The following is a 14,958-nucleotide window of genomic DNA, read 5'->3' as shown; positions in this document are numbered from 1 at the left end:
AAATGGATGGATGGACCAAGAGGGAGATTTTTAATCAGTTTATTGTTGATTTAATGCATTTTAGTTCAGGGGTTAAATATGGACCAGTTTGATCTTAAATGGGGCACAGATTTGTCATTGTTTTTGACAACTTGCAAGATTTGTGGAAATATTGACACTTCTTTACACAATTTTCAAAAAAAATGACTGCAGACATGTGGTATAAACAAAGGAAACATGCAAGCCCCTAAAAATAGAGTGAAGTTTCATTAAATTGCTGAATTTGTCCATCTAACAACAGGATTATTTGATAATTTACAGAATAATTCATGTTTTCTGTCATTTTTGTCAATCGGATGGTCTAAGGGGCCAGATTTGGACCCCGGGGCCTTGAGTTTGACACATATGATTTAATGTTTTTATTGCTTTTGTTGTTGATTTCAAACTCTGCTTAAAATTAAATGTTTTCTGTTGCACTTTTTGATCACATAAAATACATTGGATTACTTTGTGTATGAAATGCGCTCAAGAAATAAGTTCTGGGATTGATGCTAACATGGTTGGGTCAGAACCAAAACAAGAAAAAATGGTTTTATATGAAATTTAAAGGTAACCCAATCCGGGTTTGATGCTATTTTTTATACTTTCAGTGTTTAACCAGGCATAAGGTGATGCTAGGTAGATACCAGTGTTTTTTAAATTAAAGTATAGTTGTGCCATTGGGAAATGTGGCTAATGTGCTGTGGAATTCACTTGGTTTTTCTATTTAAACTCTCTCTACATTCGCTCTGTTTCTATGCATGGTCACACCTGTGTGTACAAATTGCTTTATCTGAAAAATTTCCATAGAAATGCTGCATGTGCATTGTTAAAAACAAGTGTTTCACCCTGAATAATATTTAGACTCTCAGCTGTGGTTGCACAAACTCATATTGTCCAAACAATCTGTCCATTCATCAGGCTGTGAAACTGATGCATTGGTGGGTCAGAAAGCAAGACACTTTCCAGAATAACTTAAACTAATTTAGGTGTCAGATTAGAAGTTGAACATAGATGGAAGAGCATTACTTTTCAGTTTACTTCTAATATTCCCTCTTCTTTACTCGTGTTATTAGGGCTGGGCGATATGGACCAAAAGTCATATTTTTTCAATATTGCAATATACGATATAAATCTTGATAATCTTGTTTAGGGGAAGATCTGGGATAAGAAGCACTCAGAAATCCATCTAACTTTGCTTTCCATGCAGTTCTGAGAAGTAGCAAAAGCAGCCACTTCTAAAAAGAGTATTTTGATACAAAACAAGTTATAAAAAAAAAACATATGTACATTTTGTAATTTTCTATATCTCCAAAATAGAAAACTTGATATACAGTATCTCCCAGCCCTATGTGCTATATATATATATATATATATGATTTATTTTCCAGGATTCAAACTCACAAAGATACATACATATGAGAAGTGTAGTTAAATAATGCTGAGAAATAAATTACCATCTTTAAATGTTTATTTTCACTGAAACATTGTGACAAATGTTTTTAGGTGTTGCAGATCTGGTGTATGGTCAGTGGTATGTTGTATATAATATGATGTATATATAAGATTTTTTAAAACGCAAGGTGGATTTTCTTTAAAATGTAATGAAAATGAAACGATTGCATAGATTAGGAGAAATAAAGTGTTTCATGGTAAAACCTCCACATTTCCTACCTTTTAATATGTGGTTTCATTTATTCACACAACTGCTTTTCAGGAAATTAACTTTGATCTCCTTAGACAACTGTCAACTGCCAGTCTTATTCAGAGGCGTCTACGGATCTCTGTGATGTGAAAAACAGTAGCAGGACATCTCCGTGCCAAATAGCACGTACCACGTTCCCGAGAATTCAGTGAAATGACTCGGTTCCACCGAGTAAAACAAATCAAATTGTGCTACGCAAAATCGTAATCTACGTTGAATTGCCTTTGAAACGATATATCACATGTTATATGACTGTGTTCTGATAAATCTAGAAATTACCGGAAAAGGGGGTGGGCCTCCGTTTCCCCCCCCCTTTCAAAAAGGTCTCTTGACATTCGCTCATAGAATTTCGATGTCAAATTACAACCCGATTCAACGAGCATTAACGGAGGAGTAGTCATTTGAAAAATGGGGCCCCCGTGAGCCCCCGGCCCCCTCGTGGCACACATGGAGTAATGGGCCCCATTCACATATTGGTATGTGTCAATGATTTGGTACCAACAACTATCGCAATATTTGACTCACAAATAACTAAGAAAACAACGGTAATGTAAATTGCCTAAAAAGGGGGGGTGGGCCCTAGGACCCCTAATCAAATTGTGTGAGGCATAATCCTAATTTACATTGAATTATCATTGAAACAATATATCACATGATTATGTTCCCATGAATTTGGAAATTACTGGAAATGGGGAGTGGACCCCCGGGCCCCCTTCCCTATTTCAAAATAAGGGCTCCGAGCATCTCATCATATTCATTCATAGAGTATTTATACCAAACTACATTCCGATCTAACGAGAACTAACGGAGGAGTAGTCATTGGGAAAATGGGGCCCCCGTGACACGTACGGGGTAATGGGCCCCATTTATACATTGGTATGTGTGCCACCAAACACAGTAAGATTTGACTCGCAAATAAATGAGAAATCGACTTTTGGTTTTTTTTCTTCTTTTGGGGCCCCAAATCAAAAAATCGGGCTCCAAGTGTCGATGTATACACATCCATAGATTATAGCTACCAAATTTCAGCCCGATCCGTTCACGAATAACAGAGGAGAAGCGATTTTAACTAGTGTAAACAAGAAGAAGAAGAAGAAGAAGAAGAAGAAGAAGAAGAAGAAGAACAACAACAACAACAACAACAACAACAACAAAGTGAGTGGCGTTATGAGTCCGGTAGCCTGGCTTAAAAAGAACTTACTGGACTTATTTCCCACCTTTTGAAGTTACTGCTAGCCTATCTTACGCTCTAATTAAGGTGAAACCTTGAAAATGTCGTATTTAAGAAGTGTTTTTCTAGCTGGTAGCCCTATGTACTTACAGTACCTATGAAGTAGCTCACAGTTGCAGAAAGGTTGGTGACCCCTGTTATAAATCCAGAGGGGCTTGCCATATATTCTACCCACAGACTTGTTTTTGAATCCGGTTTCATTCAGAGGAAGCAGTGGAGTGGGAAACCTGGGGGTGGGCAGGTGTGCTGGAAATAAGCTTCTGTTAAAACCATATCCCAGTGAGAAAGTGCCGGAGCAGATGGTTGGAGTGATGACGCCTTCAGAGGAGCTGTGGACAGACGGAGAGGGATTCTTTGGTTTCGGTTGATAGTGGAATGATTCAAAGAAGAAAGTGAGGGAAACGAACCCATGTGATTAACCAAACAGCAGCCAAAACCACGCACGACCAATTATTCCAAAGATGCAGCAGGAATGTGGAGACGACAAGGTCAATGAAAGGTGGAATAAAACGTTTATGGGTCATTTTGGTAACTTTATATTTGGGAACACTTATTAACCATTAATTAGTTGCTCTTTAGCATTCGTAACATATGGCTCTTAATGAGTCAATATTAAGTACTTATGAATACCTTAGTCTCACAGTCTAAACAGGGTTAACCCTAACCCTATAGCATACTGAGATCATATACCACAACTTTAATTACTTACTAATAAGTAATCATTCTGAGGTTATTGACGGAAAACTCTTAGTTAATGGTACTTAATAATGACTAATTAAGAATCAATATGTTACTAATTTAAAGCTAATAAGAAACTAATTAATGGTTAATCAGTAGTGATGTAACGATTAATCGCAAGGCAGTCAAAAATCGATTCATAGGTAACACGGTTGATATTGATTTTCTGAAAATTGAATCGCAGTACTTTCGCATTGAATCGCAGTACTTTTTTTAACCAACCACAAGTGTAGGCGGCGGGCGGAGTCTGCTAATATTTTCTTTCTGGCTGCCTTCTACTATTAAATATGTTAATAAATGATTAATTACCCCTTAAGCACCGAAAGAATATCTGTAATATTACTTGAATATCTGTAAAAGTCACGTTTTTCTATTAGCTCTGTCTGCTAGCATAGCTTCTCTTCTTCACTGCAGGATATCTGCATGCCAACCGACCACTGTGTTACCAGCGCCCTCTGCTGGTCCAAGCGCCCTCTGCTGGTCCAAGCAAAATCAGTTTTTTTTTTAAAGTCCAATTGTTAAGGCACAAAATACATTTTCAGTTGCACTTTTAAAAAGAAAAAGAACTATTATGCAGTTTTGCATTGTTTATTATAGAACCAGAATTTAAATTAATAGGCTTCATTTTCATTTGTATTATTCCTTTATTTATTTCATTCAAGATTTATTTTTAGTTAAATTGCATTGTTTCGAATAGTTTATCAAGGAATTCTTTTGACAATGAAAAATAAAATAAAAATAATACAGTATTTTCTAGTTTTTTTCCCAAAAAAAAAATTTGTCTACAGTCCCATTTTGTAAAATAAATCGTGAGAGAATCGTGTCGTGAACCCAGTATCGTGAATCGAATCGTATCGGGAGTTGAGTGAATCGTTACATCCCTATTAATAGGTGTTCCCTAATAAAAAGTTACCAAAATTTTACTTGTACTAAAATAAAATTTAAAAGAATTAAAATAGTTCATTACATTTCTACACCCAACCGCTACGGAGTAAACTATTATTATTTTTGCTTTAAAATGATCAACAAACATTGTGAAACTACAAAAAAAAAAAAAAAAGAAATGACCAGACAACAATCACATTAATCACGTCATAGCCGACCAATCAGATTAAACATAATGCACGGCATTAAAACAGCATTGAATGCTGATTATTTTTTCAGTTTTAGAGTTCATAAAAGTAGTTATACTTAGAGCCTGATGTTTTTTTTTTTCATTTTGCATTGAAATCATTGGTGTCATTTAATTTTAAAAATGTTTTTTTTTTTTAATTTTTATATTATACAAATGTCTTTGTGGAAAATAAACTAAGTTCTAATTGTGCAAGATCTGGTCTCGTCCTTTTTAAGTTTATACATGACATGGTTACTGTATGGAAGGGAACCGTGGCAAGATTTATTACCAAAAATAAATAACTACTTTGAATACTACTTAATTCAGTTACATTTTACTTGTACTTGAGTATTTTAAGCATGACTTATGTGCACTGGTACTTGAGTACATTTTTAAAAAGTTTCTTTTCTACTTGAGTAGGATATATACTCTTTACACCTCTGTATATAGATATGTGTGTGTGTGTGTGTGTGTGTGTGTGTGTGTGATGAAAATAAAATGTAAATGTCTAACTTGAAGTCAAGCAATGTGAAATTAACAGTAAATATGCAACGTGTTGACTTGTATATGAACTGTAAGTATATTACATTTTTTTTAAATGTGCTTCATATTCCATATTTTGTTTTCATTTTGGCTGTAATATAAAGTAGGAATGTTCACAGCAGTTCACTGTCTACAAAGTTAGGCCTGTATACCCACATTCTAATCACCTGATTATGTTTAGTAAGTGTTTAACTATAGTGATATTTCAGATTTATTGTACATCTGTCTTAAAATATAAAGGATACTGGAGCTCGGTTGGGGTGGTGGGACGCTTTCCCATATTTTCAAATCCAAAACTTGACAGCTGTGTCCTCATTCTATCCTGTCCTTTTTTCTTTTTCATAAAACAATAAATGTTTTTTATTCTCCCACTGTCCTGGATATATTCTTTACCTGCTGCTGTTTCACTATCTCTGAATCTGGTGCAAAATAACTGTACTGTGTTTTATCTGTTAGCCCAGCTGTAGCTGGTGTCAGTATCGAGGGAAGTGAGAGCAAATCTCATCTATTAGTCATGAGATTTAGGGAGTATCTGCAGCGTTTTGTGCAGTGCTGCATTACTCCATATGCCTTCATCACCCTCCTCTTCCTCCCCCTCTTTCTCAGTGGATTCCTCCTGGCTTTGGTTGATATGATGAGTCAGGAGGTGAAAGTCACCTCCCTCGCTCCATTACTCTCTCCACCTCGCTCACACACTCTTATTTATTCTATTTCAAAGATGAAAGGTGGAGCTGATCACATTGATTCTAGTACTGGACTGCACCTAATGTAGTCCGATAAAATCTGATATTTGTTTGGCTGATATCGGACCTATATCAATATCGGATCGGGTCATCCCTAATTTTTGTATTGTTTTTTGGAGTAATTTTTTTGTGTATTTTTGTTGTCATTTTGTAATTTCTTTGTGTCATTGCGTATATATTTCTCTCATTTTTGTGTATTGTGTTATTTTGCATAATTTTCTTTAATTACCTCCGTCAAAGATGTTATCTTTTCAAATTTTTGTACAGAACTGGGACAATATACTGATTTTGGATCAGCTTAAAAAATGGTAAAAATCCCTATCTCAACATTGACCAAAATTCAAAACATCATGTATTGCTTTGTAAGTGAGTGATCTTTATGAAAGTTGACACAGTTATGTCAGTTTGGTTCATCAGTTACCTCACCGAGGCTCATCCGGATCCGATTTGCATTTAATCGTGATTTTTCTGGAAAAAAATGGGGGTGCCAAAAACATTTGGAGCTACTACAAGATTATTAATGAGGTAGAAATCTTATTTGTTAATACGCATCAAATGGCAACACTTATACTTAACAATGTACATGGTTCATTGATTATTAAACTATTACTACTACACTACACGTGCTGCAGTTTGCTATGGGAGCGCTCAGATCTGAACAGAAAAAGGTCAAATCAAGGTCAGATATTACCATTAAAATGACACGTGTTATGAAACACGCTGCTCTTTTAAAAGCTTGTGCGTGGATCACTTAACAGTGAGGTCACTTCCTTTATTTGGGATAAATGTCACCTTAGTCATGCTATCATTATTACCCAATGATGTGTGAAGACTGTGCAACTTGCTTTTGGGCTTTTTCATATTTCATTTCACACTCAGTAAAGCTGTATGTTTTCTGATGTTTATCCTTTTTGTGTTAACGCTGTGAAAAGATTTGAGTGTGAAGCTTTTATATATTGGCACTATAGGTAAAACTGGTTCATTACAGTAAATCCCACAGAAACACACCAAGGATACAATCTTAATATTCCAGTCAATGCTCTTAATAATTTAAAAAGCAAAAAAAAAAACCCCACAGCCTTTTTTCCTATTTATTATATATATATTTTAGCCTTTAAATGAATTAATGTTGTTTAGCAGAATATTAATTTAACTATTTTATTTAGCAGAGTAGAGACCTTGCACAAAAAACAAACAAACATGTATTTAGTTGAAAGGACCAAATGTGCACCAGATGAAATCTTTCCAGCTACTTTTTTATTTATTTTTTTTAAATTGAAATAGTTTGAGCAGGGGAAAAAAAAACAAACAAAAAAAAAAATCAGGTACATAAAGTGCAATAAATCTACTTGTTCAAAAAGCTTTACAATTTATTTACATTTACTTAAGTGCATATACGTGTGTTTTTTTTTTTTATTGTTTTAATCCAATGAGATTAAGTTAATTCTGTCAAATTTGAGTTTTTAACATCCAATTTTTATTTCAGTGGGAAAGTTCTGTTCTGATATATTCTACTCAAGTAGAAACACTGTTACTTCATTGAAATTGTACTCAAGTACAAGTAAAAAGTAGCTACATTGAATAGTACTCAGTAAACCAAATTAATTTTTGGTAATACTGTAAATCTTGCCACGGTTCCCTTGCATACACTAAACATTTCATGTATCAATTTAAAAAAGGAAGAGACCAAATCTTGCACGATTGGAACTTCATTTATTTTCCACAAAGGCATCTGTATAAAATAAAAAAGTTTGTCAAAATGTAAAAATCTTTTAAAAATAAAACAACACCAATAACAGACGCTTTGTCATCATTGGTTACATAGTGCTTGTAGAATCTTCTGCTGATGCTCTGAGAACAAATAACCACCATTCAACGCTGTTTTGGTGCTGTGCATTACGTTAAATCTGATTGGTCGGCTATGATGTGATCTATTTGATTATTTTCTGATCATTTTTTGTAGTTTCACAATGTCTGTTGTTCATTTTAAAACAAAATAAATAAATAAAAAATATGATAATAATAATTTACTCAGTAATGGTCAGTTGTAGAAATGTAATGAGTTATTTCACTTCTTTTTAAACAAGTAAAATTACTGATTTAGAATTATATTCAAAAGAGAACAATACCCATAAAAGCAACTCAATTACAATAATGTGAGTACCATACTTGTAATCCATTACCTAATCCCTCACTGAGCAGTATAATATCTAATAAGAACAAGGTTTAAAGTGAGTTCACATTTTTGGGACTCATCATTCACCTCTGTGTTTTCTAAAGGAACACACACACACACACACACACACGGTTACGTAACAGGATGTGTAGTTATCAGCTGTAAAGCTCACATACATAGACACACACAGAGAAAAGGCTCATACTGTATCATGCTGCACATGATCCTGAAGCAGGTGTAGATAGTCAAAGTATTCCTCTAATCTCTAGTCTAGGACAGTGTTTCCCAACCTTTTCTATTGTATCTCTTTACATGACAAGTTCAGCCATCACTGAATGACTAGCCTTTGTTTTATTTACATGTTGGCCTTCACACTCTCTCCTACAGCTAGAGCAACAGTGGCTAATACATGTTAACCTTTGCAGTTTAATCCCCTGTGCTTCAACTTTTAATGGGGGAGGCCTGAAATATCTAGTAATTAATAAAAAATATATTCTATGTGTATATTCTCTCTATAAAGCAAGCAATCTCTGTCTGTCTGTTCCTCAAATTCTGTGGATCAGGCTCAGATTGACCTGAGACTTTCAACATGGCTGCTGCTTGGCTCAAAGGTGTGCGATGTCGGATTTGACGTTCTGACTGCAATGATACCGTTCATGAATAATTTCATAAAATTGTCCACCGGGAGCGGAGCCAGCAGAGTCATGTGTGCGCCAGAGCCAATCATTGGAGAGCTGGGACTGTTGACATCATCACTGTGGCGGTAGACCTATGCAGGCTTTGATCACTTTGATCACCGGGTGGTGGTGGCGCAGTTGCAATAATATGTAATAAGCAGTAATTATATGTAATAATAGGTAATTATATGTAATACAATGTAATTACATGTAATTATATGCAATAATAGGTAATTATATGCAATAATATGAAATAAGCAGTAATGATATGTAATAAACAGTAATTACATGTAATAAGCAGTAATTACATGTAATAAGTAGTAATTATATGTAATAAGTAGTAATTATATGTAATAAGTAGTAATTATATGCAATAAACAGTAATTACATGTAATTATATGTAATAAGTAGTAATTGTATGCAATAAACAGTAATTACATGTAATAAGTAGTAATTATATGTAATAAGTAGTAATTATATGCAATAAACAGTAATTACATGTAATTATATGTAATAAGTAGTAATTATATGTAATAAGCAGTTATATGCAATAAAATAAGCCACAATGATATCTGATTATATGTAATAAACTGTAATAACATGTAATAAGCAGTAAATATCATTGTCTTAAGAGATGCAGAATTAGTCAATTTCATATATTAATTCTTTGAAGCGTTTTGAGTGTCTATGATAAAGTGCTATTTAAAATCCAATGCATTATTATTATTACATATATTGGCTAAAATATTTGGTAGTATAACTTTCAACATGTTAGTAAAGATTTTGTAGTTAAATAAGGTCACCATATTCTTTTTCCATTGATGCCATTTAATGTCAATAGTTGGGCACATACAGTACCTGAAACAGGATATTAATTAACTCAATATGTTGAAAATAAATGCATTAATGTTTCCAAGTACCGCTATGCGTGACGTACCCATCCTGGTGAGGACTAGTACAGATTACATGGATCCTGGTTGTAAAACACTGCGGCTGCTTTAATCACTTCTAATCATTTTTGTTCTGATGAGAAACCAAAATTAAATACCAATGTGCTGAAAATGTGTCCAGCTGCTCATTTACCCCCAGCGCTCGTCCTAAATAGCTTTTTTCCTCATTTCTCTGTGAATGAAGGTATTGGAACATTGAGCAGATGTTCATAATTAGTGCAAGGGAGAAAAAAACATGTATTCCCTTCTCCAGCTTGGTGACCAGATTAGTATCCAACATAAACATCTGCCTGAAAAAACCAGACTGAGCTGATGCTCATTTTCATTGCATTACTGGGACTTAATTTACAGTAGCTTTCTAAATGACTTTTGAGAGTCATACTTTGAGTTTTAAAGTTTGTTTGTGCTACTGTGGTTTGGGGAGGGAGGGGCCAAGGGAACGTATTATTCTCCTACATCAACTTCTTCTTCAGAGGAAATCACACTTTTCATTTTGGTTGGGCGATATAGCCCAAAGCTTAAGTCTTTATATTTGTGCGATATACGATATTAACCTTGATATCCATCTAACTGTGCTTTTCATGCTGTTGTTGGAAGTAAAACAAGTTTGTTTAAAAAAAAAAAAAAAAAAAAATACAAAATGAGCTTTAAGATAAAAATAAATCAATATAGGCAATATTGTAGTTTTCTACATCGCAAAAATAGAAATCTCGATATATCTCGATATATTGCCCAGTGCTACTTCCCATGCACAATCACCAAATTCCCTCAGATGCAAAAACAGGCCAATTGTCCAAAAGCTGGTCCTTAAAGTTTTGAAAATTCACAACTAATCAACCATATATGTTTGATATTTGCCACTTTCACCAAAATGTAACCCCAATACTGAAGAAACTTTTGTATATTTAAACCTATTGCAAACTATGAAGTCCATCACTTTATTTTTTTTTTAAACTGCAAAACATATTAAATCTATCTCCTAGTGTTATAGACCAAGAATATTATGAAGGTCTTGGTCATGTCTTGGACTTGAGAGCATTTTTTACTCAGATTTGGGATTTTCTTCAACTTCATTAATGCAATAATAAAGAGAAGGAACTGTTCCTGATTAATTAATGTTGTAATTTCAACATTTAACACCAAACTTTAGCCGTTAGCAGACTGATTGTTTGGAAATATCTTGTGTGTCAAACACTGGGATATCAGTGCATCTTATTTCTAGTCAGAAATAATCAGTCTAAGTATAGGCCTCATGAAACAGTTACTTTTTTCCCCAGATGTTTAATATAATTCTGGACTCATCAGTGGTTTTTAAATACATAAAAGCCACTTTTATGTATTCATGTGTGTAACCATGCTCATGGAATGTTTTACAGACTCACAGGGAGAGTTTAGGCCTTTTACAGCACCTCGTCACAAAAACTTCACCGTGTTCTTGTTTTAGCTCATTTATTTTTTAACTATTTGGTGGTTTTATATTTCATAAGCTCTTAGTCTGTGACAGTACCTTTTTACTGTTTTTCCTGTACTTTGCCTGTGTGCTATTTATTTAAGAACATTTCAGTAATGTTTTATAAGTATGTCAAGGTTAGAGATGTTTGTATTTTGTGCATTGAAGATGTTGCAGACACCTCGTTTTTGTTCATGAAATATATTTCAAAAGAAAACTACAATTAAATGAAACATGCTCTATAACAACTCAACCTTATCATGCTTTTTAAATGGGATGTCCTGATTTTCAAGTCTTGATCTTGGGTACAACACTAAACATCTCCATGCTGTCTAAACGCAATATGTATTTTTTATTAACTGAATTTTTGACAGCTATCTTGTCAATTAGTGAAGCTACAGTTGAAATTTCTAATTAGCTCAATGACATCGACAATATTTCATCAATTAATAGTTGTGGATAAATTATGTTTGAAGCCACTTACAGGTTTCATTTAGTCATTGTGTTTCTAACTATCATCATCTGACAATTGTTTTACAAAATAACTGGAAATAACACCTGGAAGATTAGCAAGAATATTTGATGTAGTTTTTATGCTTGGAGTAAGAAAGGCAAACCTTCAGATTGTCACATGTCGCATTCTTCCTTGATTATTACCCAAAAAAACAAGCAAAAACATCAAGTCTACACTGTTGAAAAGTTTTTTTTAATGGTTCAGTTGGTATAGGATGTCGAAGCATAAAGTCCAAACATGGTCAGCCGCCGTTACAAAATTAACTAAATAACGACGACTGAGGTGAACGGATACAAAACCAATGCAAAAAAAAAAGAAGAAAAAACAACAACAACAACAAAGCGATGGCAGGTCATCACAGTAAAAAGATGCACAATCCTAGTCTCAAATCAACAACATACTTTAAATTGGTAGCAAAATCACACACATCAACGACCATTCACAACCCAACGGCTGCAGAACAACCCTGAAAGGTAAAATATACAGTAAGACCTTTTACAGGAGAACAAAACAATGCATAGACCGACAAAATAAAAGAAAACAAGTTTTACCACAAAAGTAAACATTTGTGTAAGCAAATCTCTTGTCAATGGTAGAGTGACCAACCTGTGAGCCATTTACATTGCAATGATGTAGAAGACATTCACTTGGAGGTAATTGCCCGACCACGTTTGAATAGAGCCGTAAAGCTTCCACAATCTTTAAGAATGTACAAACAATGGTCATGGTGGAAAGCTTCCATTATCCTCAGCGAATGAAATCACTGAAAACACAAGGCAGACATGCTTGGTTTGAAGACACAACAATGATTTGTACAAAAAGAACAAACCGCAGACTGTACTTCAAACACATTAAATATTGAACATGACACGGTGAAATCGTGTCGACTCTCACCAAATACTCATCTGAGGCGTCTCCAGTCGAGTCCATCAACACTGAGTGGATGCAATAGTTCACTTTGTCTTTGTTCACCAAACAAACTGTAGATTAATAGTGCAACAGATGCAGTACAGCCACGGTAAAGGTAGTCTGACAATTGTGTGTGACTTTTAGTGTCAACTGGAAAGACGTCTTTCCTCCATCTACTTGTTCTCCATGATTGATAATACATTTTTATTTCTGTAAACAATAAATTACAACTACAAATCGTCTTATCTTTAACAGTTACTTTTATATTACAGGTTTAAAAAAGAAAAATGGGACAAAAATGGGGGAAGAAAAACAAAAAACAAATGGCACTTTTTTTTTTTCCACGTGTATGTACAAAATTAAAACAAAACTAAAGAAGAAGAAGAATTAAAAAAAAAAAAAGCCACAATAACCCCACACATTGATACTTTGCTTTGGGGAGTGTGTTTCATGTTGGATTATGTTTGGTAGTGTGTTGAAGTATTTCATTTTTCCTTCACAACAGAAAAAACAAAACAAAAAGAAAAACAAGAAGCCAAACATTTCTCCAAAAAATAAGAAAAAAAACGTCAACAAGCAGGACAGCAGCCTCGAGGAACTGAATTGGGGAACTGTGCATTAGAGAAGTTATAGATAAAAATCGGACACATTTACACAAACCTGATGAAATGGTGAAAACAAACACTCACTGTTGTTTTGTCCAACTTTTATATGAATAAATTGACCTTAAAACTTCAAGAGATTTGAGAGAAAAAAAAATCAATTATAATGCACAGAATTAAATAAAATCATCCTAAAGCCTATAATAGGTCTAAAACATGATCAAAGGATTGCAAAGTGTTTTTCATTGTTGCAATCTGTTTTTTTGTGCCATGTTGTGAGTCAGGTCTGTGTAAATTGTGTGTGATCACAGGCTGCAGAGAAATTCCATAATGCTACATTATTCAATCCTGTTTTCCATTTTCTTTTCTTTACCTTGGAGGAGTTCATGTCCGTAACCTCTGCATCTCTTCTGCTTCCTTCTAAATGACACCGCTGTATAACTATAAAAGCAGGTATAAAAACAGCAGTAAAAATGAACTTCGGCCCAGTGAGGGTGAGCAAAAAACAGAGAGAAGTAAAATCTATTCTAACACAATCAAACAGATTGTGCGTTTGCTTCAGTCAGCTGATAACTGGCCCTTTTCCTCCGGTAACTGCAGCAGACAGAACAAGTAACACTGCCTAAAGCCTCAAACAATGCAAAACAGGACCAACCCCTCCAACCTGCCAAATATTAGATTAAAAAATTAAATAATCATCCACACACACACATACACACAACCTGTTGCCAAAGCGTCAGCCCAGGGTGAACCACGTGGGCGTGTTTTGGAGCGGCTGTTGTTAAGCAGCCGATCAGGCGACGTTCCTCTTCTGTTCCTCCCAGACGTTCCATCTTTTCCATCTTCAGTGTTGTGTCGTGATCCGGGGTGTGATTGTGTATGTGTGTGTTTGTGTGGAGTGTGGGTGGGTGTGTGCGATGTTGGCCAGGGTCACTGTCGCCGATCCTCCGTTTCTGACCGTGAGAACGCCATCACCACGTCCTCTGCACCTGAGAGACAAAAGGAGAAAATAAACTGTGAACCTGAGTGCAGCGATGTCACTATGTAAGGACAGCTTTACGTGAAACTAGTAGTTTGTGTGGAAAAAAAAAAACAGACTCATTGACGATGCAGATTTTGTATCATCGATGCGTTGTTTAATCTTCTAAATAAATGCTAAAGTCCAGCTTGCGACCGCTTCCTGCTGCAGTACCTTACATTGACTGCTAGGATCAGTGTCGCCCCACTAACTTTGTGCAAGTAAACAGCGAAGAAGAATGGCGGAAAGAGGCAAAAATTGAGGAAGCTTAACGCCACCATAAGTTCCTAAAGCTTCAGAACTTTTCACTGAAAACAAAGCAGTGAAACACTTTAAGTGTCATTAAAGCATGACGGAGATAAACGCACAACGAAACAGAATCATAGCCGAGCCCCGGGTTGTACACGGACAGAGAGAGGTGTGACATCACTACCGCTGGTATTTACCCAATATTTTATTTCTAATCCGATGTGTTTTTTAGCCTACAGTCTGTGATTCTAAAAGGTATTAATTAATAATGGGTTTTATTAGGTATGTGTGTACATCTGAAAGCATGTTTAAATCTTCACT

The 14,958-nt window shown here is 34.9% G+C and overlaps 1 protein-coding gene across 1 annotated transcript in view; it reads right to left on the bottom strand.

The window, feature by feature from the left end:
* Positions 1 to 12,175: 12,175 nt before the first annotated feature.
* Positions 12,176 to 14,958, bottom strand: part of ctnnbip1 (catenin, beta interacting protein 1) — a 28,117-nt gene continuing 25,334 nt past the window's right edge. Inside the window, exon 4 of the mRNA XM_028453315.1 lies at positions 12,176 to 14,359. Within this exon, the coding sequence (XP_028309116.1) occupies positions 14,301 to 14,359 (59 nt within the window). The 3' untranslated portion in view covers positions 12,176 to 14,300. The remainder of the gene's footprint in view (positions 14,360 to 14,958) is intronic.

The sequence above is a fragment of the Gouania willdenowi genome, chromosome 7 (assembly GCF_900634775.1).
Source record: "Gouania willdenowi chromosome 7, fGouWil2.1, whole genome shotgun sequence".
NCBI classification, from domain to species: domain Eukaryota; kingdom Metazoa; phylum Chordata; class Actinopteri; order Blenniiformes; family Gobiesocidae; genus Gouania; species Gouania willdenowi.
This window is presented reverse-complemented; position numbering and strand designations above follow the sequence as displayed.